This window comes from Calypte anna, chromosome 1 (genome assembly GCF_003957555.1).
Source record: "Calypte anna isolate BGI_N300 chromosome 1, bCalAnn1_v1.p, whole genome shotgun sequence".
Lineage (NCBI taxonomy): Eukaryota > Metazoa > Chordata > Aves > Apodiformes > Trochilidae > Calypte > Calypte anna.
Genome location: NC_044244.1, coordinates 56173146 through 56195078, shown reverse-complemented (window position 1 = coordinate 56195078; position 21933 = coordinate 56173146). Strand labels below are relative to the sequence as shown.

Genomic DNA, 21933 nt, shown 5'->3' with positions numbered 1-21933 from the left:
GGAAGATTTCCTAAACCAGCATAGCAGACTCGGAGAGGCACTGCCTTGCCTCTCTCCATGCCTCCACAGCCATGCTTGGAGACTTACAATTTAATAAAGATGGTGCAGCTGGCATTAATTTGCAAACTATTGTGGATGGGAGCAAACTGCCCTCACTCCCAAGAGCATTTGGCCTCAGATGTCAGCAAAAGCTGAACTGGAACCATGTTTTCTGGAGAGCCTTCCATTAAGTTTTTACATACTGAGGGTCAGAGGTGATGGCGCAGTCCATTATCATGCCAGCTTCACAAATCAATAGATAAACAGATCAATATTCAGTTGCTTAAGAATATTTTTTCCAGCTTTTTAAAGGGTGGAATTCTGAATGATTATGCCAGAACAACATCTCTTATTTTTGAAGAGGAGAAATTGGTCCATGTTTTCAGCTAGGTATGTCTTAAACCGTATCACAGCCAAACAGCATCCTTCCACCCCTGCTTTTTCCACCAACACAATTTGCAAGGAGAATACAAGAATAAACATTGTACACATTATTAGTATTTAATTTCCTATAGGATTGCTTGGGATGGTTTCCCTATAGCACTATTCATCTTAGAATCTACATACAGCATTAGGGTTTTTTCATCTATAAATGAAAGAAATTCCACTTCAACTTTAAGTGAAAAACTGTCTTTCTTCTACTTTACTCAGTACACTTTAAAGCTGTAAAAAATTTCTAGCCTGCACCATTTGGGAATGCAGTGACTTAAAAGCAAGTTGTCTTATCACAGCAAATGTAACTGAAGCAGCAAGTCCGTGTGACTTAATTAGAACATTAATCACATTCAAAGCTCTGCAAAATGAAGACTTTTATAGCTATAAGCAAGGCTGCTGCCAGCTTTTATTATGACAACAAGGTGCTGGGCAAAATACTAGCCCTTGGCTCTCCCCTTTGCTCTCTGTGTTGCAATCTCCTGTGCATATGCAGTTGCCAATATGCTTCCTCTCCTGCTAAAGGCAAGAGAGAAATCACCTCTCTATGCTCACAATGTGCTCATGAGCATCATCTTGAAAGTCTGCAATAGGGACAATCTACTAATCTGACAGGATTCACCATGTATCCAAGGTGCAGTTCAAGGAAGAAGGCTATTTAAAGTACAGCCCTCATAAATCCGACTGATTTTTAGGTACAAGCAGATAAGCACAGGTCAGGAGATATTTTAGGATGTACTACCTCATGCCAAGACTCCTTCTGTGCTCTGGCTACATCATCCAGCCATGTATTTTAGTGTTTAGAAGAGATCAGAGCAGAGGAATAAATAAAATAATAATGGCATATGTACATTAGGGAAAAAAAAGTACATCAGCAAGATTGGTAAAGGCAGAGCCTCAGCTCCCATTAGGCCTGCAATTAAAATGGGATGTAGAAGAATGGCATCTGAAGTAGCTTCTCTCGTAACTGCATTTTAACTAGAGATAACAGGAATATTCCTGTGCTTTCAAAGACACCATGAGTTCTCTATCATGAAAGTTCAGACGGATCATCATAGAGAATGTAAAAAAAAGAAAATCAATATAGTAAAATTTGCTAATGTCATGAGAAGACACCTAAAACCAGTCACTGTGCTTAGAGAAAGATCTCTGAGCATCACTCCTATTTCACTAAGCCTTTGTCCAAGTTTTAGCACAGGCTGCCACAGCTGTCTCAAGCTTCATTTGGGGTTATGTTTGCTCAAACAAAACATTCAGAGAACCAGACAGCACTTTTACAGAAACAGATGGGATCCAGCAGGAATGATCACTCTTGCTTTGGGTTTAAGATACTTTTTAAGTACTTACAAACAGAAAGGTGAGAACACAGATTAGTTGTTAAACAAAAATAAAGACTCCACAGTGGTTGTGCTGCTACTAATATTAACTAGGCAAGTATCTCCTCAGACCACATTGGCTTTACTAGAGCTACAGTACCCTGCAAACTTTATTAATGTGAATGGCTTCAGTGAGAGATCAAAGTGCTGTACTATTACTTCTACCTGTGTATGTTCAGGAAATGAATGAGCAAGTTGAATGCAGTTTTGTCCCTGGACCTCAAGAAGGGTGAGGGATGAGAAAAAAAAAACAAAAAAAAGAAAAAGCAGCATCAGCTCCTTTGCACACACAATAATGTGTAAAAGACAAGCTTGGAACACTTTAACCTAAACTCAGCAGAAGAGACAGCAGACTGACAAATGTAGGTGGTTTCAAGCAAATGTGACAGGTGACCTCAGCCCCCTTTCTGCACATCAAACTGCCCAAACTCTCTCCTAGCTTCTCCTGAGCTGAGATCACAGCTTTTTCCATTGCAAACCTGGGAAGATGAAGAACAGGGTATGACGGCCTGAAATAAATGGAATACAAACAGAAGGGGCTCATGTAGTGATCGTGTTATTCATTTGTACATTTAATGAAAAAACTCCATTTGTTCAGTCATAGCTTCTGAAGAATGTCAGACTGGCACAAAACCCAAAATATCCTCCCAGATCACCACAGAATACATTGGATTGCCTCCAGAGGCTCTGCCAGCATTATGCTGATTTGCAAGTAACACTGTTAGATCTGCACATACATAAAATTGTTTAACAAAGAAATGGCTATTTCAGGTTTCTGGGATGTCTTAGTTTAAACTATTTTCCCAATATTAAACTGTTAATTCTTTAAAAAAAAAAAAAAAAAAAAAACAACAACAACCAAACAAAAAACCCCCAACAAAACCTGTAAGAAATTATATGGCAACAGATTCAAGGTGTGGTTTGCTTAAATTAATGACAGGTATACGAAAAGATAATATTATACATTTCAGTCCACTGCAAACAATAAAAATATCAAAGGTCCCAAAATTCAGTCTGAGTAAGATATATTACTACAACACCCCCCTCCCCATCCTAACAAGCTAAGACATTGCATCTAACAAAATTACCCACCCAATTTTTAAAGAAACGGCAATGTTACTAAGAACAGCTCACTAAATATACAGAACTACATTATCTAGGTAGAATTTATTGCAAAACTAGGAAAGAGACAGAAAAGTAGAAGTCTCTCTCCCATTTCAGATTTGTATCACTTGTTCCAAGTTTCAGTCACTCACACACACACACACACACACGCAGCCCGTACACAGAAAGTTGCTAACACAGTTGAGTTCCCACAGTCTCACAAGAAACCTTAAAACATTTCAGTAAAAAGTTAAAATGAGATCTTTTACCACAAGGACTATAAAATCCACCCCCATCCCCCCCTCAAATTTCTAAGTTACGGATTCCAAAAAACATACCTAAAAAGGAAGAGTTATTTCAGTAGCACAGAGTCTACCTTAAATATATTAAAGTCAGTCTAAGGAAAGTTAATGCAATTGAAAAAAAAAAAAAAAAAAGAAATTAAGACCTGCATCGCACACAGTGTTTTCATCAACACTGCTGATAAGCTCTAAGTCCCTAAATGTAGTAGAGCATTGGTTTGTTTTGATTAACGTTTAATTCCGAAGTTACATTTAAAAAAAAATAAAACAGTTGTAGTAATTATTTCCAGCTGCTAGTTTCATGAGGAAAAAGTCCCTTTTCAAAATCTCAATAAATATGCTGACATTTAAAGTTAGTTGAGGTTGTCATGCAAGACATGTTACATAACCAAGACCAACTCAATCTTTATAATAAAGGCAACTTGCATTCAAAAATTAACTGTACCCTTACAATTTTATTCAAAGGGTAAACATGAATTAACCCAGCTGTTTACCTGAATTACAAAAGTAACATGATTCAATATGAAAATAAGAAACTGTCTACAAATCTCTGACAGTAATAAATTGCAATATACAATGCATACAGGAGTTATACAGAGCAACAAACTCTTGTACAAAACAAAAATACTTTAATACCTTTAAAATCCAATTATTTTTTTTAAAATCATCATGAAAAAGATTTGAGTCAGAACTCACACCTCAATTAGTCAAGCTTCAGGTAGCTACATTACAGCTATTTAATATACAAAGAGATAAATCTCTTCACCAGTCATTAAAACTGCCTCTTCATTAGAGTTGTACAGCTTTTCTGTCTTGTGTTCCCAGATCCAAAGTTTTCTTCAAATCATGAGAACTGAATTTGTTGAACACCAGAGAGCTAGAGAAAGAAAATGCAAACTCACATTCAAATGCATCTTTTCTGAAAAAACATTGCTGCTAGCAGCCTTCAGTTGTCACAGTGGTGGCAAGACAGCCACCACATTCATTTGCATCTTTCAGCTGAAGTGGCACTTGAATTTTAGCAGCAAAAGGGAGAGCAGGGGATGGGTTACAGTACCTGCTGATATGATGTTGTGTAGACCATAACGTTCTGCTGTTGGCCGTCTGTAGTTATTAAGCCTGCTGGCAACTGGTTAGCTGAAAGAAAAGAGCATTTTAAGAAAGTTAGGTGAGAACTGCAGGACACACAGACCCTTGTTTGATGTGCCTATCACCATTAAACAACCTATAAGTGTGGTCCACTCCAGGCCTAGGAAGCCATTCTTCTTCTGACCCTGCCTACAGACAAACTTGTAACAAGTTTATTCCCATTAAGAAATACTTCAGAAACAAAAATTGAACTTAATTTTGCATCAGGAGTACCTGCACCTTGTTCTTCCCCCATCTATATATCTGAAGCAGAACACACACAGCTGTACAGTGGTGAATGGACCACTGAAAAAGAAATCTCCAGCACTCAATATCCCCAGAAACCTGGAGCATTCACCATTTGTTCTGTTTAGACATAAGGTTAGTGCTTCAGCATACATCTGCTTGAAGAAGTCAACTAAAAGGGTGCACTGCTTAGTAAAACAGGATCCATCAGGAACTCCATAATGGGGAAGCCCCAAGGAAGGTGGCAGAGATGAAGAGAGACAGGCAATGACAAAAAAAGGTACTGCCAGACCCTGATGTGACACTGGATGATTTCAGTGTGCCCTTTGGGATACACACAAGAGCTATGAATTTCATAGAGAACTGGCCAAGAAAAGTACTTCTGAGACTTGGAGAGGAAACCAGGGAGTGATGCTGGAAGAGGAACCTTTACAGTAACATGTAGGTTGAGCTCTGCAACATTCAGGTTATAACTGTTACAAAACTCTTGAGTTGTAAGCTAAGGTATTGTAGCAGGATATTCTCTGCTAGGAGGAAAACAATGGGGATTTTTCTCTCTGAAGCATGTCTATTACTATGTATAAACAAGAGGATAGCCCACAAAAGTTCTCAAAAAGCAGTAAAATCCTAGCATCTTTCATCTGAACGCTGAAGCTTGGTTGGGTTTAGGTTGGTTTTCCCCCCCTTTTTTTTTGTAGTAACTTTAAAATACTCAAGTTGCAAGTTAAAAATGCATCAAGGTCACTGTGAGAAGTGGCTCTGACAGGTCCAAAATTTTGTTGCACTTCTTTGTTCACGCTCCACATCCAAACACAGTTGAATGCCAAGCTTCTGACCCTGGTGTTAGGCTAAGCCAAAGAGCCCAGGGCTGTGCCACAGTAGCACGGCCACTCCTGCAGTGAGCCCATCACTCTGAATAGCTCAGCAGCTGCTCCTACGGAGAGAAATTCCCCCAGCACTTGACAGTTGTTTTAGAGAGTTTTGCTTGTCCTCCTTCTATTACTGCAGCATCTCCTTTGCATCCTGCCAAGACTTGATATTTTCTTGGAGAAGGGACAGAGGATCTACAAATGTGAGGGGATTCCCTTTTTTCTGGTTTCCATTTTCGGGTGGGCATTGTGCTCAGGCTAAGTGGGACATGAGAATCCCAGAGGAGAAACTTTTCATGAATTTGTCTCTTTTCCCAAACAAAACATGATACTGGATTTAGACACGATGAGAAGTTTTTAACTATGTTTTCCCTCAGCTCTTGAGCTGTAGCTTAATTGCCTGAAGTGCAAATCAGCATATTTACAAAATAATGCTTTTAGAACAATTTCTACATATTGTTTCAACAAACTTCCAAGCCAGACAGATTCCCAACAACTGCAATCCAGCAACCATTAGCAACATACCCAAGATAAAGAAGTTGGGCCTACAATTGTGCTAGGGTCTTAATACTTCTGAACCAACAGAGCTACTACCTATGACTAGGTATTAGTAAGTTCACTATTTGCATAGCCTAATCTTTATTTGTAAAATTAAGTCATATTAAAAAAGAAATAAAGCTTTCTGTAAGTCCCCTGCAATATTTAGGTGTAGATTCTTAATTTCCAGACAGTTTTATGAGCTTATCTTCCAAAACTGAGAGAGATCCAAAACGTCTGTACTGTTTTTATAGCCGAAGTTATCATACTGGGAGCCAAGTGTGCTTCAGACCTTGAAAAGGACAAATTCAGTCCTCAGGCTTTGAATTTTCACTAGTTTACCAATGATTCTAAAACGGAAGATTTATCAGATACTTGAAGAACTACATCTTGCCTGTATGATATATCTAGAACTGCTCCTCCTAGTTATTCTTGCATCTTGTAACTTCAAGGTTACCAGCCCATAAAATTTAAAAGCCAAGTAAAGACTACATATAAAAAATCCAGCATCAACAAAACCAACTTTAAGTCCCAGCAAGTGTCAGACTTTAATTCACAGTATAAGGAAGAAAAACTACAATGAATGCATATCATACTCCTTGCCCTACACCTTTTAGTTGTGAATCTGTGCGTTCTTTTGAATATAATACTAAATGTTTTAGAATTATACAAAGATGAGGTTCTTCTCTGGCTCATTTCTCAAGGACGAGCTCCTCAAGTCATCAAGTGGAGTTTATTTTACTTTTTCCCCACAGTCTTGCAAGTAGAAGGAATGTGGCCTAAATATGTAGCTACTGGGGGAAAAAAAAAAACAAAAAACAAAACAAAAACAAAACAAAAAACCAAAAAAACCAACCAACCAACCAAAAAAGTTTGCTCTTTTCATTCCAATCTGTATTTAAGTGTAGAGAAAAAATACTGGCACTAATGTATGCATTTTGAAATCTTCCACTATTGACATTAGCTACTACTAGAGTGTCATCATTTGTTCATCCTGACCAGAAATTCTACTGACTGGGAGGAGTTTATGTGAGCACAGGTTATCCTCCAGACATTTCAAATGAGAATCTCAGTGGATCAGAGGTGTAGCACGTGGCCAGTCCAGGATGTAGTCCTCAAGTGAGAATTCTGATGTCTAAAGGAAGTGCTGTTTTTAGAAAAGCCACAATAATAATTGGGTAAGTTAAGAAGTATTACTTACTGAATGCTTCCTCTGTGAGCTCCTCACTTAGACCATCTCCAGTTGTAACTGTTCCCCCAATTCCCTTTTCTCCTTTCATTGCCTAGAGAGAGGGGTGGGAAGAAGAAAGAATTTGTGTTATAGTTGGCTTGAGATTCTTTCAAGACCCAAGGAGCTCTAGCCCTGGTTTGGGACTTGCAGAAGTTGGGACTTGCTGTTGCAGCAGCTGCAGTTTGAAATCCAAAGATCTATAAAACCTTATGAGATTTAAGAATGTGCATAGCACAAGAATACATGATGGGTGGTTTCCATCTTAGCTATGCTCCTCAGAAACAAAAGCTCTGCAAACTAATATCGTGTAGTTTTAAGACTTTCATCTTGTGCAGAAAGTCAAAGATCTGCAGTAATCCAGAAGGAGCAGCTAAGAGCATTTACAACAAATCACAGAATCTCAGAACCACTGCAAATGTGACAGATTTGCTTACCAACCACACACAAGTGCCATCAATATACAACAACGGGTTGACATTTAAAATCAAGATACTGGATTTCTTTTCCCACTTCAAGGACTAGAGCCAGAAAGGATATCAGCATAGAAAGCCAAGACTCCTAATTATCTGCATGCAGTTTTACAAGTATGAAGTCTGATGCTATTACCTAAGAACAGCTAAGAAAACAATATAAGTATAAAAAGTATTCTTTGCAACTGTTCAGTGCAGACTGGTATGCTACAAAATAGAAATACTTCACTACATATGGTACCCTGAAGACAGAACTAACTGGAATGGAGGCTTAAAACTGGTGAACAAAACCGCCCAACCTATCCATCCAATTAAAGCTCGGTCTCCTTACTCTGCCACCACAGCATTTGTATCTGCAAAAATGGTCACTTCAGAATTTCATTAGCACAGTAGCACACACCTAATTCAGACTTCTCCAGAAGTGCTGAAACTATTTAGGCACTACTTGCATTTTTAATTAAGGCACATACAGCACTTCCATGGCACATACAACTGCTACACAGAACAGGAAAATTATAGCACACAGTAGTATGCCGATTTTTACATTACACCTCCTGTTACTCAGTTACTACAGCAAACAACCTTCTAGGAAGGGGGAACTTCAAGTACTATCAGTAAAATAAATATCACTAGCAAGTCTGATCTCATTAACTGAAAAACAGGTTTCCAGAACAAAGGAAATCTGAAGAGCATCTCTATCTACAGCAGTGTCAATTCAGACATACTGGCTTCACTCACACCAGTAAAACCAGGCAGCCATACCAAGAAAGGGGTCCACATTTAATTTGCTATAAGGATTTTTTTTTCCCCCCCAAGATAATTTTAATCCTGAACAATTTCTTCATTCATGACTACAAGATCGCTGGATAAAAATACTTTTAATTTGTTTGGTTATATCAGGTATTCTGAGGTAAATGATCACCAAAGTGAAAAAACAAGCAAACATTCTCTTTGGTCTCCAGACAGGAGGCAGGAGAACAGGGGACCAAAGCACAAAACCCAAGCAGAGCAATTTCCTTTCAAAAAAGTTTAAATGGCTGAAAGATAAATAAAAAAACACCCAAAACAACTTTGATAGAGAAGAGATGAATTAAACTGCTTGGATCACATACCTTCGCATATGAAGCAAACTGAGAGACAAACTAAAAAACAGATTTAAGGAAAAGCACATGGAAGCAAATAGCCTCCCATGTGAATCATTATTCTGACATGAGAAAAACAGCTTTTCTTCTGCAGATCTGAAGCCCAGACAAACAATAGGCATTAGGCCACTTCCTCAGAGGATGCAGTCTAGTACAATTTTATTGATCGAACCCAAGGATCAAATTAAGTACTCTTAATAGGCACCTCTAAACAGCAGAGTGATTTACTACTAGCAATATATTAGAGAATTTATTCAGTTGAAAGCTTTAACTACATTGAATCAGCAAGTTTAATCAAAATGCTTCATTACTCCTTTTTCTCTTGATATCCTCTGGAATGCTTTTAAACATTACATTAGCCCTTGAGAATAGCTGTGAGATACCATGCAATTTAGCCATTATACACCATTACAATGACAGGGAGCTCAGGATAAACTCAATCAGGTTAAATAAATGAGGAAATGCTGAAGTATATACCAACCTCTCTGAATTTTTGGAGGTACAATTTCAAAGGTTCAACATAGCTATCAAACCCCAAGGTAGACATGGCAAAGAGAATGTCCTCTCCATTGATGGTCTTTCTCTTCTCTTGGTGACACCTCTCACTTGCTTCCGACGTTATAAAGCTGATGAATTCACTTACACACTCTTGCACACATTCCTTTGCATCCTTAGCAATCTAGCAAGGGAAAAGTATCATAAAATGATTAATCAAGATGCAATCATATTAAAAAATAAAAAACAAAAAAAATTTACACTTAAATAATAAAGGAAATATCCCAATATCTGATGATACCATTTTAGGCAACACCTGTATGTGAGGGAACCACTGGATGTCATCACTGCTCTGTGTAAGCAAAGCTACAACATTTTAACTGAAGTTTTATATTTCAAGCAGCAAAGCCAACTGCCAGGATCTCCTGAAGTCATAACTCTGTTCTATAGAAGTTTTTACATATAAATGCATATAGGTGCTTACCTACATCTTCCCTTTAAACCTGTTCATTACACTGTTTAGCCCACTTCTACCTTTGTTTTAGTAGACCCAGCAGTTCCAACCCCACTGTGGTACATTCATTCCCACAGGTTTGGCAATAACAAGTATTTTTATCCTAACCAGATCCAAGGACTGGAATCTGTGCCTAGCAGCAAGCCTCTCTAGTGCTTTAATATTTTGGTATAAATTTTCCAAATGAAGAAACATAAGCCCCTGGCAAGAATAAGTAAATTTTATTACAGTTTTCAGGTGGACAAAAGTAATTTACCTGACTTAAAACAACAGCAAGCAGTAATCATTGTTATTTAAGCAGCTGGCAGGAGACAACTGAAAGATTGTAATAATTAAGATTCTTACTTTTCACATGAGAAAAACCTGTTTCTATTAAAAAAAAAAAAAAGCAGTAACTGTACGTAGAAACTTCAGCAGTTCCTCTGATATTTCAGACAAATAGGGCGAGATTTTCAGAAGTACTCATCAGCCAGCAGCTTCCCTTGCAGTTTTTCACAAAAACCTCCCTGGTTTTTCAAGATGGCTTGACATCCCATATGCTAAATTCTTGAGAAAAATCTCATCTTGATCACTTAAAATTTATGACAATATGGACTAGTGAGGAATTTTTCACAGCAAAGATATAAATGTAACACCCAGATCTCTTAAAAGCCCTGAACACTATGAAAGTAAAAGCAGATGCAAGTAAATTATGACTTGCTTCTATTTAGAGTGATCTCAAAAAAAAAAAAAAAAGAAAAAAAGAAAAAAAGAGAAAAAAGTAAATCATCTCTAGTTAGAGGAAATGTTACTGGGGTAGGAACTGTATTGGAATACAACAGAGAAACAGCAAGTAATAGGAGCCCTATAAAGGTTTAAGATAAGCAGGTAGAACTGCCAAATGCTTATACAATCACCAGCTAAGCAGAATGGATCAGAAAGTTTATTTTTAGAAGAAATTAATGAAATCTTTCTATATCTGGCAATATCTTTACCACATGGTGAAAGGCACGTGGATACGTACAGATTTGGGCAACGGAAGACAGACCATTCTCTTTGCTTCACAATGAGGACTGGATTTTTATTTCATATAAAATGGTTCAGTTACTCCAAATCTTATTCACGTCAATAAAATCAAATTAAATTTCATACAAGAGTTGCACAGAAAACATTCTTACTGATACAGGATTATCACCAAGTCTGACTTGGTACAAAAATTTTGGAGCTCTTGAAAGCCCTGTGATGAGCACTGTTGTGCACTCTAATTACAATAGTTACCAAAAGTTTTCAGAAACCTAAGAAAAATGGACTTTATATCAAACAATTTCTGCTCAGATTTTCTTCTGTTTTAGATTTTTCTCCAATAAACCAGGATCTTTTGGAAAAACATATTGTTCAACCGGTTCAGGTTCACTCAAGGAAGGAATAAAACTCATTAACACACTCGCTTTACCAGATAAGGGAATTACCTTTCCAGTCTGTGGTATGGCATTTTTCATTATCCTTGATACATTTGCAATTGGAAGGTATATATCTTGTTCTCTAAAACTCTCTTTTGATCCATTTGTATCTTCATGATCATTCATACTGTCCTCTGTGTCTAATGAAATACGGAAAAGTTAACAGAAATTGTATTTTATAGACAGCAGGCAACAATTAAATCAATTCAAAATCTTATGCTGAAGGATGAAGACCTTTGAGAGCACTGTATTAACACTGGAGAAACAATTTTTAAAAGAGATGTGACATCAGGTTACCTTTATGGATGCTTGATATCATCTTTATCATACTATGTAAAAGAATTGTATGAGGCTGCTGCACAGCAAACACTTCAATGTCATGTCAACACAAAAATCGTTTCCTAGAACATCCATTTTTTTGTCATTACCCTGAAGGGCCTCAATGTCAACACTGAAAAATCCAACCTCCACCTTCAGAATACAGAAAAAAAGCTTTGTACATTGAGGCATTATGGATACAAACAATTGCAAATTCTTAGCTTGACAGAAGACAGCAGAGAACTATACAAGCACTGGAAGGAAATACATACAGACACACAGAGAAATGGCAATATTTACTGTTACATTTCTTACCATCGTGAGGCTGTATCACATAGTGACTGCCACCAATGTAATCTCCAGCAATTCCTAACTGAGAAGCATCTGTTGTGGAGCTATCACCATCCATCTACAACCAAAAGAATGAAACCTTTTAGGTATGTTTTTTTAATACTGCAAGTACACCTATTGCTGAAAAACAGAATTTTAATCAACTTACACAAATTTATACAAAGCATAAATATTTTACCATTTGAGGTCCGTAGTGAAACGCTTGTGAAGCTTCCACAAAAATACAACCAGAGCCACATTTGGTTCACACAGCACATATCTAACAACTCTGCATCCTTGCCTCAAGTCTCATCAGAACAGGTAAAAAGCATCTCTAAATAAACCTCAAAACCTAATGCCAGTTGACGAAACACAATACCTACAATTGTTACACAAAGTGCATCCTTCACTCACTGTTATCCTCCACCTAAACATCTTTTGTCAGCCCCCTGACAAACTTTTCCTAGCAGGCCCTCAGGACCAGCCCTGCATCCTTATCCTCCTGAAGGCATCAGTCACTCCTAGTGGAACTTCTGTCCCACCACTCTTCTCTCCCTTCACCTGCCCTCAGATCATTCTGATGTGGTTAACACACCTTGCACAACTCTTGGAAGTTCACATCTCTTCAGTGAGGACTTGTCACAGGTAAACAGCAACCCAACACACTGCTCACTGCCTTTTGCATCCATTATTTTGCCACTACACACAAGAGGCAAATCTCCATGCATTCTTGTGGCATCAAATGCTTCAGCCCCTGAAACCATTTTACCATGGTAACCATGTTACCATTTTACATTTTGCCTTTTTACAGGAATAATGAATTTCCTTAACCATTATCATCGGGTGCACAGTATGAAGCTTAGACTCATTTCAAGTTATGGCAGAAAACAGTTCCACTTTCAAAGGGGCTTTGTTAGTAGTGCCACATAGAAGTTTGAAATAAAGTCTCACAATCTTGGACAACTTTGGTGGTTTTTCCAGTTGCAAGTATCTTGAAAATTAGTATATTAAAAATAAACTTTTGCAGAACATTTAGCTTCCATGCTTTCACAACTTTTGGGTTGTTGTTGGTTTTTTTTTGTTTTTGGGTTTTGGTGAAGTAGTATTTTTGCAGTCACATGCTTTAGTAACACTTCTATTGAAGAGGAAACATCAAAGAAATTTTGGAGGGAGAAGGGGCTTGCACATGCAAACTCTTTCATATTGGCTCACAAATCCAAAGGTATTTTTGAACACGTTTAGATGTACAGCACCAGATTCACCTTCACCCCAAATCTTCCTGACTATCTGTAACATCAAACACCTCTGTTAACATTTGCTTAATTACCTGTTTGCTAGATAATTAGCTCTCCCATTCCCCTTCTACTCTTCATGCAGTTACTTCTCTGGAACAGCACTTCCCATCCTTCCCACCCCAGCTGTTCCTGACCCCAGCAGCCGTATCTTTCCTGACAAGATACACACACAGCCCCAAGGGAGGGAGAACCCAGCTCGATTCGCTCGCTGACCGACACCAGCTGAGTCTTTGGAAAAAAACCTCTGACCCAAAGGGTCGCGTTGTCACTGCCGGTGAGACCACGCAGCTCCCTCCCTTCCTTCCAGAGCCATCAGCCTGAAGTGGGAGAAGGAGAGAGAGAGAGAGAGAAGCAATCTTACGCTATTTTTATACCTACCCAGAAATATGAGCAATTTAACCTCTCTCTAATCTGCACTTCGGCTGTGGTCAGAGGGCTGGGTTTGGCTTTCAAACTTTTAGGCAACATCCGGTGCTAGGCTTGGCTACAGATGCCCGTGTAACCTGAGCACCGCTCGCATTCAAGTCAAGGCTGCAAACAGCTGGAATTAGCCTCAGGAACCGTTTCAGAGAGAAAAAAAACAACTTTTCCTCTTCATTGTACAGAATATTACGCACGCTGCTTCTTTTTTTTTTTTTTTTTTTTAGTACTTCTGGTCCCCTTTGATGGGCTTCTGTAAAACACTTTCACTTCTTACACAGCAGCTCTGCCCAAAGGAAGGGTAGTGTTTTAAACATTAGCCTCCCATGTTCCAACTCTCACACAAATTCACTCTGTCTGCGTTTTGCACTCCTTGTTGGGAGATTTAACTTTTCAGTTTTCCAAAGGGCCTGCAGTTTGCTTACTCAGCTCGCTGTAATGACAACGCAAGGATATCACCACCTAGCACATCAACATCATCAAAACTGACAGCACCCGTGACCAAGAGAACTGTGTCTTACTTGAATTTGAATCAATTGATGTTCTGCAGTCTGGTAAATCTGACAAACTACCTCCGAAATTACGTCAGGATTTTCTGGCAATCTTGTTCTCACTTTCAGCCTAATACAATTTAAGTCGGAATCAGGGTCTCCACAAACTCAGACCCTGTTCTATTTTAAATGCTTGATGTCTTTCCTTTTTTCACTTACATGAAACCTATCTCCTAAAACGTTTCCTTCTTTGAGGCTTGCAGTATTATTCATATTTCTGCAGCCATGTGTTAATTCAGCTGTTTCTCTTCACCTGTCTTGCAGGTTACCCTAGCTGAATCTTTATTGCCAAGACCCAGTAGTACTTAAGAAACCATCTTGTTTGCATTAGCCCAGATCACCTTCAAAAGATTACTGCTTGAATCTCTTTTAAACATCTGCTGCATCTGTAGACAGTTTTGGCCACATCAGACTAAGGCGTCCTCCCGGTAATCTTTGCTTTTATTCTTTTCTGTGTGTGCATTTCAGTATCTACTTAAAGTATGTACTATTTCACAATTAGAATTTGAACGCGATCTTGTCAACATTATGAATCTAAAATAGCTATTAGCAAAACTGAGAGGAAAAGGCTTCCAAAAGAAAAAGGCAGATCTGTCTCATATAAAGAAAGCAGGCACTGACAGCTGAAATTAATTCTGTGGGTATTACTTTAAGAAAGATTTTTAGCTGCCAGGATGACCTTGGGACAGAGTATTAGAGTAACACCCTTCTGCATAACACTTAGCATAACCAGGTCCTAATCCAGGATCACTGGATAATTCAGGTTGGAAGGGGCCTCAGGAGGTCTGTGGTCCAACTCCTGCTCATAGCAGGATCCACTCCAAGATCAGAGCAGGTCACTCAGGGCTTTATCCAGCTACATTTTGAAGACCACCACAGATCCTGCCCAGATCCTCTGGGTGCCTCTTCCACTGCTTGGCTGGCCTTGTGGCAAGAAAAAAAGCTGTGTCTCTACCCACCACCTCCATCCCAATAAATTCAATAGCAGAATTTCAGTCAGATTTTGTCATTTAATAAAGTCTAGGTCTAAGCATCCGAATATAGCAACTGTAATTAATATACCATCTAGACCCTCTACTAGTATTTAAGCCTGGTGAAAAATGTGGCATCATAATGAACAAAGTTACACATGCAAGTGTAGTGGCTTTTATTTCAGATGTTCAAAAACAAGTCAATCATCATATATATGATCATCAGCTCAGCACAAGGTCTGTAATATACACAACACAATGCTCAGAAAATGAGAAAACAGGGATCTCAATACACTGTTGCTAATTATTCCTTCCTCTTAAAAAACAAAAACCAAAAAAACACCCCACAAAATAAAAAAAACAGTCCCAACATACCACAGAAACAACAGCCTGCCCATAGAAACTGCCATCATCAGGAGACTATGTATGGGACAACAGTTCTTAAACTGGCACATTTAGTACAAGAGATACATTTTGTATGGAAGATGCTAAGTTTCATGGGCAGACAGAATCCTGTAAGATCAAATCCTAAACAGTCCAGAAAGGGAAAAATTTTCCTCTCAGACCCAGCTTTACCTCCTGGAGCTGTTACATCTTTCTTCTTTAAAGAACAGAACCTATATATCCCACCTGGCATTGCGGTTTCAGCATGCAGACATTGCAAAGGCTCGTAATACAAGTCCTTATCTCCTGTACTTGTGAGGCTACCAAATCTCATGATGAGGCTTCCAACATGTTGGAAGCAGCATGTATTCAACACATCTGCAGAGAGCACTTACTGCATGTTGTAATTTACCCTTGGCCTTCAGCACTAGGAAGCTACTGAAGCTCCTTCATGCACACACAGTGACTGAATCAAGACTGAAAGCTAAGCGTGTAAGAAGTGACATCTCAGACCCTAAAGTGACCACAGCATCATCTGATTTTTATCAACAATGCGAGAGAGAGCACCAGTAAATACAGGACACTCAACCCAAATACTCAGTGACACACTCCAAAAAACATCCAAGTACTGAGCAGCATCACCAAGTTTTCTGGTGGTGGTGTTTTGTTTTGGTTTTCTTTATCTCTAATGAGAAAGAGTATTACTAGGAACATACAAATTAATGAATCCGGATAAATTAACCTGAGAAATAGATGAAAAGAGAAACATTTCAGACCAAGGGCTTCAAAGAAAACCTCAGTGCTAAAATGCAAGTGAAGAACATGCAGGGCTACACTGACATCTGGTACAAAATTTTCTGGAGGATGCTTAAAAAAAACATACTTCTGTCAGCTGCCCAAAGCTCAAGACTATTCCTAGAATACATCTATACTAATTAATAAAACCTGTTAATCTCAAAGTAAATCTTGCATCCTGTTTAATCTTAAAGAGTGCAGTATCAGTCGCCCTCCTAAATGGTAACTATAAAGAATGCATGCCCAGACTTCTTAGCACTGAGTGGAAGATGGCTCTAAAACTTAGATCAGTATGAAAGGCAAAAACAGTCAAAGAAAACAAGATTTTGTCTTCAGAATGGAAAGTTTATCTGACAATGATTTACCAAACTGGTCCCTTTAGGGGAAGCCAAGGGTCTCTGGTGATTTAAGTACTTCACGTGGTATTTATCCACCCTGTCTCCTGAAATTGCTACCCCACAAGAGCAACAGCAGAAAATTAAATGCAGTGAACAGAATCACTTGGTACACTTTCCATGCATTTGTCCTTGCCACAGAAGCAGGAAAGAAATGGTAATTAAAGCTGTGGTTAATAAACACACCAGTCATTACTGACTAATTTCTCACCATCCCTTATCACAGGAAATGTAAAGCTCTAAAGCAGTACATAGCAGCAGAGATAAAGTTTTATTTGAGTTTTCTGCACCTCACTTGCTGTTCCTACAAAGGAACACAGAAATCTATTATTTTAATTAAAAATAAAATTTTCAGTTCCTTTGATTTTTCAGTGACTTCTGGGGAATCTGATTTCCTACTGAATTCTCATCTGGCAGCAAAGCAGAGCCTCCTGCAGCAAGAAACAGCAACTGGAAAACACATTCACGGGACATCATTCCAGCAGGTCTAAAAAAATGTAAAGCTAAAATCCCTTAGCATGTGTCTAGAATACAAACAGATGCTGCACTGTCTCTCCCCATCTTAGATGCCTCTAATTTCTCACATACAGTTGTTTCCCCCACAGCAGAATAACATTAGGAGAGGGAAACCGATGCTGAGAGACCTGACAGCATCACTAAGGCTTGTCAGCATCTGGACTATACCAGGCTCCTACCCCTGGACCACAGAGAGGAGCCCTTTCCCTTATGGAATCCAGACAGGACCTTCTCACCCTTCTGCCTCCACCTGCCCACATTATTAAACTTTATGGCTCATCTTACATGAGCCCTCATGTTCATCAGCCACAAGTCCCTTCCACATGGATCTAGCTGTGCTAGAGTATATGCTTGCTCCTCACAAGCATGGTTAGCTGCCAGATATATGGGCTGACTACCAATGCATACATTCTTACACCAGGTAGGAGTGGACCAGAGATATGAAGCAAGCAGGAGAAACCCACTTTCCATGCTTTCTGTTTTGGCAATAAAAGAAAGAATCTGGAAGGGGGGGGAAGGAAAGAGATGAGCAGAGGATCACAGGCAGTTTTGTTGCTTTTGCAGAGCTGGAAGTCAGCAGCAGTGCTAAACTGTATCAGCATCTCCTTCCTTCTACAGCACTGACTGAAAGCCCCCTACCACCTTTCCATATTAAGTTTTTCTGCTTTTCTACCTTTTTTTTTTTTTTTTTAATAATATGTTTATTAAAAAAACAATCCACAAATCCTGCCTTTTTCTTTTGGAAGTTTTTAAAAGTTACTTATGATTTTCCTTCATTGTGGTGGTAAGTCAAGTGTGCCTAGAAGCTTATTCCTCTCAAGCACCAGGTTTTTAACGCTAGTTCAGACCAGGCAAGTATTTCCAGAAAAAATTACCAAATTTGATGACACTTCCTTTTATTCTACCGATGTTATTTACACACACTGTTTAGTATATGTATAGATAGAGCCCGTGTTTTGCTGTTATTTCACAAGCATCCTGCCACTAAAATAACAATTTCCAAACACCATGTTTCTCTAAGGTACTACTGCAAAACTCAGCACTGATAAGTCATGCTTCTTTCTAACCTAAAATTTTAAGGTGAAGTGACATTAGAGATTTGCATTTGAAAGCACTAAAGGAAGACTTTTGCAAGCCTTTTTAAAATGTTGACAAAGGAATGTATCTGGCTTTAGAAGTTTCATATTATTTAACATTTCAGATCTCTTTCACTCAATTTCTGTACACAAATATCTATTATTAAACTTCGAGTGGATGTTTACAGTCTAAAGAGTAATGTTCAGTATTCTTGACTTCTTTCAAATATAATTTCATAGCTGTAAATGCTAGCAGCCAAGACCATTTCTCATAATCCACTCAATGCAGAGCAACTCACAAGCAGCTCACAAAGACCTCATAAATAATGACTCAGATTAAGCCATCTTGGGTCTCCCAGAGAATTACAGATGCACCCTCCCTTAATGTTTTAACTGTCATGCCATAGGCCACATAGGCAAAGAAAAAAACCAGTAATCACTAAGCTTATTGTTTAGGAATGCTGTGCTAATGATTATGCATAAACACCATTTCTCCATTCCTCCAAGCCAATTAAAGCCAGCGATGAATAATACCCTAAGAGGCTCCTTCAGTTTTGCTTTGCACGACTTTGCCTGATTTTCTTATGAGAAAGCTGCAATTTTAGTTTATTTTCGGTGTTGTTTTTTTTTTTCTTCATTCACAATAAATCTATCAGCAATCCAGGCAAAGATCACTACATATAAAGGAGCCCACTTAAGGCTGAAATCCAGATGCCTATGTGCATCAATGCCTAGAAAGGTTCAGGTCATTGTTATCAGTTATTTTGCCTTCTCAAAAGCCATCCAAGTCCACTGGGTAGCTTTTACATGACAGCTCTCTGCAGAACTGCCTTTTTTGTTAAGGCTCAAGGAAAGTGGTAAAGTTGCTTGATTTTCTATTGCTTGCAATATTAGACTAAAAATGGGATGTAGGCAGGTTTCTTTAATCTGTGTACCCTAACAGATGCAGAAACACTACTAGAACACAATTACTTTACTTTCCAACATGATTGGAAATTGGATCCAATATGATTGCTTGTAAATAAACTAAATGAACCCTTCGAGATCACCAACTACGTAATTTCTGGAGGGAGCAGAGGTCGGCACATACAGGTATGCCCGAGAACGCTTGCTGACCACACGACAGTGGTATGTACCTTGAGAATTACAATCCCTGCTCTCTCCTCCCTGCCATGTGTGTTAGGGATAAGCTGCCGATGCTGCTCGGCTGTGCCAGCCGATCGATCTCGCTTCCTGATTTCATGCCCTTCAGTGATGCAATGGCAGGCAGCACAGGGACGGGAGGGCGAAACCTTCCTAACTACACAAATAACCTCAAAGTGCTTTGGCGTCTTTCTTCTACCTATCATTTATCCGCCCGATAACTCTCTCTTCTATTGCGATCCCTTGTTTCCAAGCCGAACAACTCCGTCCCCAGTTATTTACCAACTTTATTGTTAATCACCTTGGTTGAGATTTCCGTGAAGAAGAGGGCAGCCTCCCGTACCTATGGGGAGGGGTGGCCGCACACCGCTCCCTGCCCGCTGGCTGACGGCTTTCAGCCGCAGCCCTCCCGCAGACCACCGCCAGATAACCCCTTCCCGAGGCGCCGTGCCAGCACCGGGATGCCCGCACGGTCACCGGGCTACTCTCACCACCTCCCGGGGACCTCTCCCTACGCTCCCGATCCCTACAAACCACCGCCAGACCTTCAAGGAAAAATTTCGTTCCCGGCAACAACAACGGCGGCTGCCGGGAACCCGGACCGCTCTCGTCCCGCTTGCCCGCCTTCCGGCCCATTGAGCGGCCGTAGGGGCGGCGGGGCCCCGGCTCCTGGTTCCCGAGGGGAGGGGGCTCAGCGGGCTGCGGCGATGGTCGGGCAAAAACAAGAGAGCGAAGCCCCCTCCGCCCGCCCGCACACAGCGAGGCGCGGCCGCCACAAAGCTGCTGCTCCCCCTCGCCCGCCATGCCGCCGCCGGGAAGAGGGGCCCAGGGGCAGACGGAGCGCGGCGGGCGGGCGGGGAGGGAAATCGGCAGCCCTCGGCGACCCCCATGCCGGCAGGGCGAGCGGCTCTGCGTCCCGCGGGTCCCTCACGGCCACCTCAGCAAGTGGCGAAGGGTGCCGGGCACCCAGCCTGACCGCGCACCGACGACCGCGGCGGACACGGCCGCGGGGCAACTACTCTCCCGTCCCTGCCTCCTACCCTCCCCCGCCTACGACACAAAATGGAGCCGGAGCGGGAATGGGGCGGAAGGGAGGGGGTTGAGGGGAGGGGGGGGGGGGCACTTCGTCGCTCCCGATCCCGCCGAGAGACGGGGACCCCGGCGGGGGCAGCCGCTTCGCCACCTCTGCCAAGGCCACCCTCTACCGCCACCCCGCCCGCATCGCCGCCCACCCGCCCGCTCGCTCCCCTCTCCCGGCCGCACGGCCCCCGCGCCTCCGGTCGCACAAAGAAGCAAACGGCCGGTGGCGGGGCCCGGGGGCTGCAGCCGCAGCCACCGCCACCACCGCCGCCGCCCCCCACTTCCTGGTCCCCGTGGCAGCGGCGCGGCGGCAGCGCCGGGGCCCGGGGAGGGAGACGGACATTTCATTCGAGCCTGCAGTGGAACCGGTTACCAATCATTGGCCGGAGCCAGGCACAAACCTCCAGTGCGGCCCTGGTTGGCTCCCTCCGCAAATCGGCTGTTTGGTTGGACAGAAAATGGCTGCGAAGGAACCAGTCCCAGCGCGGAGCCCCGCTTCCCGCAGCCGGCCTGCCCTCCCTCCGCGCCGCCTCCCCGCCACGCGCGCCGGCTCTTCCCTCCAGCGCGCTCCCTCCCTCCTATCTTCCTACCCTCCCTCTCTCGCCCGGCCTGACCCAGTCCGGTCCGGCCCGGCCCGGCCCGCCTGCTTTTTACGCGCCCGGCTTGGGAGGTGTGTGTGGGTCTCTGAGGCCACCTCTTCTGCCCCCTGAGGAGCAAAGGGGGCCCCGCGTCTGGGCTGAGGTGAAGCTGCTCCTCGGGGTGCGCCTGCAGCAGGTTCTTCGGCGTGACCTCGGCGAAAAGGGCTCCGTCTGCCCCTGGGGTGTGTGTGGTGGGGTCGCTGACCCGGGCGCAGCTTTATCCTGGGGCTGCGGTAAAGGAAAGCCTGGGAGGTGGGGAACAAGGGAGAGAGTGTGGCCTTCCAGGCTGTGTCCGTCTGCTTTGGTCCCCGGCACCTCAGCGGCTGGGGGCTGCTGCGGGAGAGCAGGCATCGATTTTGGAGAGAGAGGTCGAGAGGTTCCTCAGCTGTCCTACACCTGCGTCTGTGCTCATCGGCTGAGAGGGAAGCGCATCACATCTCCCAGAGACTTCGTCTGGCTTCCCAGGTCTCACACAGACACAGAAAGAAGAGGCTGATGAAGAAAAGAAGGTCCATAAGGGAGGAAGGTGGACCATGGCACCGAGGTCCCAACAAACCTTTTGGTAGAAGAAGACCTTGTGTGAGAGGATCTGCACTTGCGTGTTGCCTCTTTTCTCTACAAAACTAAAATCTCCCTGCAAGCCTGAAAGAATAATTTCTCCCTTGTGAGAGGGAGACCGAGGTGGGACCAAGGTCCC

General features: G+C 41.6%; 1 protein-coding gene across 3 annotated transcripts; it reads right to left on the bottom strand.

Annotated features, from left to right (window-relative positions):
• Positions 1 to 2379: 2379 nt before the first annotated feature.
• On the bottom strand, positions 2380 to 21122 carry NFYB (nuclear transcription factor Y subunit beta). 3 transcript variants are annotated; one of them, XM_030462146.1, is made up of 7 exons: positions 21000 to 21122; positions 11958 to 12051; positions 11334 to 11464; positions 9358 to 9555; positions 7235 to 7316; positions 4311 to 4390; positions 2380 to 4130 (listed from the first exon to the last, which is right to left on the bottom strand). In XM_030462146.1, the coding sequence occupies exons 2-7, from the start codon at positions 12049 to 12051 to the stop codon at positions 4098 to 4100; spliced, it is 618 nt and encodes a 205-aa protein (XP_030318006.1). In that variant the 5' UTR covers positions 21000 to 21122; the 3' UTR covers positions 2380 to 4097. The 3 variants fall into 3 exon arrangements, with proteins under 3 accessions (XP_030318006.1, XP_030317997.1, XP_030318011.1); XM_030462137.1 differs by lacking the exon at positions 21000 to 21122 and adding an exon at positions 13646 to 13782; XM_030462151.1 differs by lacking the exon at positions 21000 to 21122 and adding an exon at positions 13300 to 13536.
• Between the last annotated feature and the right edge of the window lie 811 nt (positions 21123 to 21933).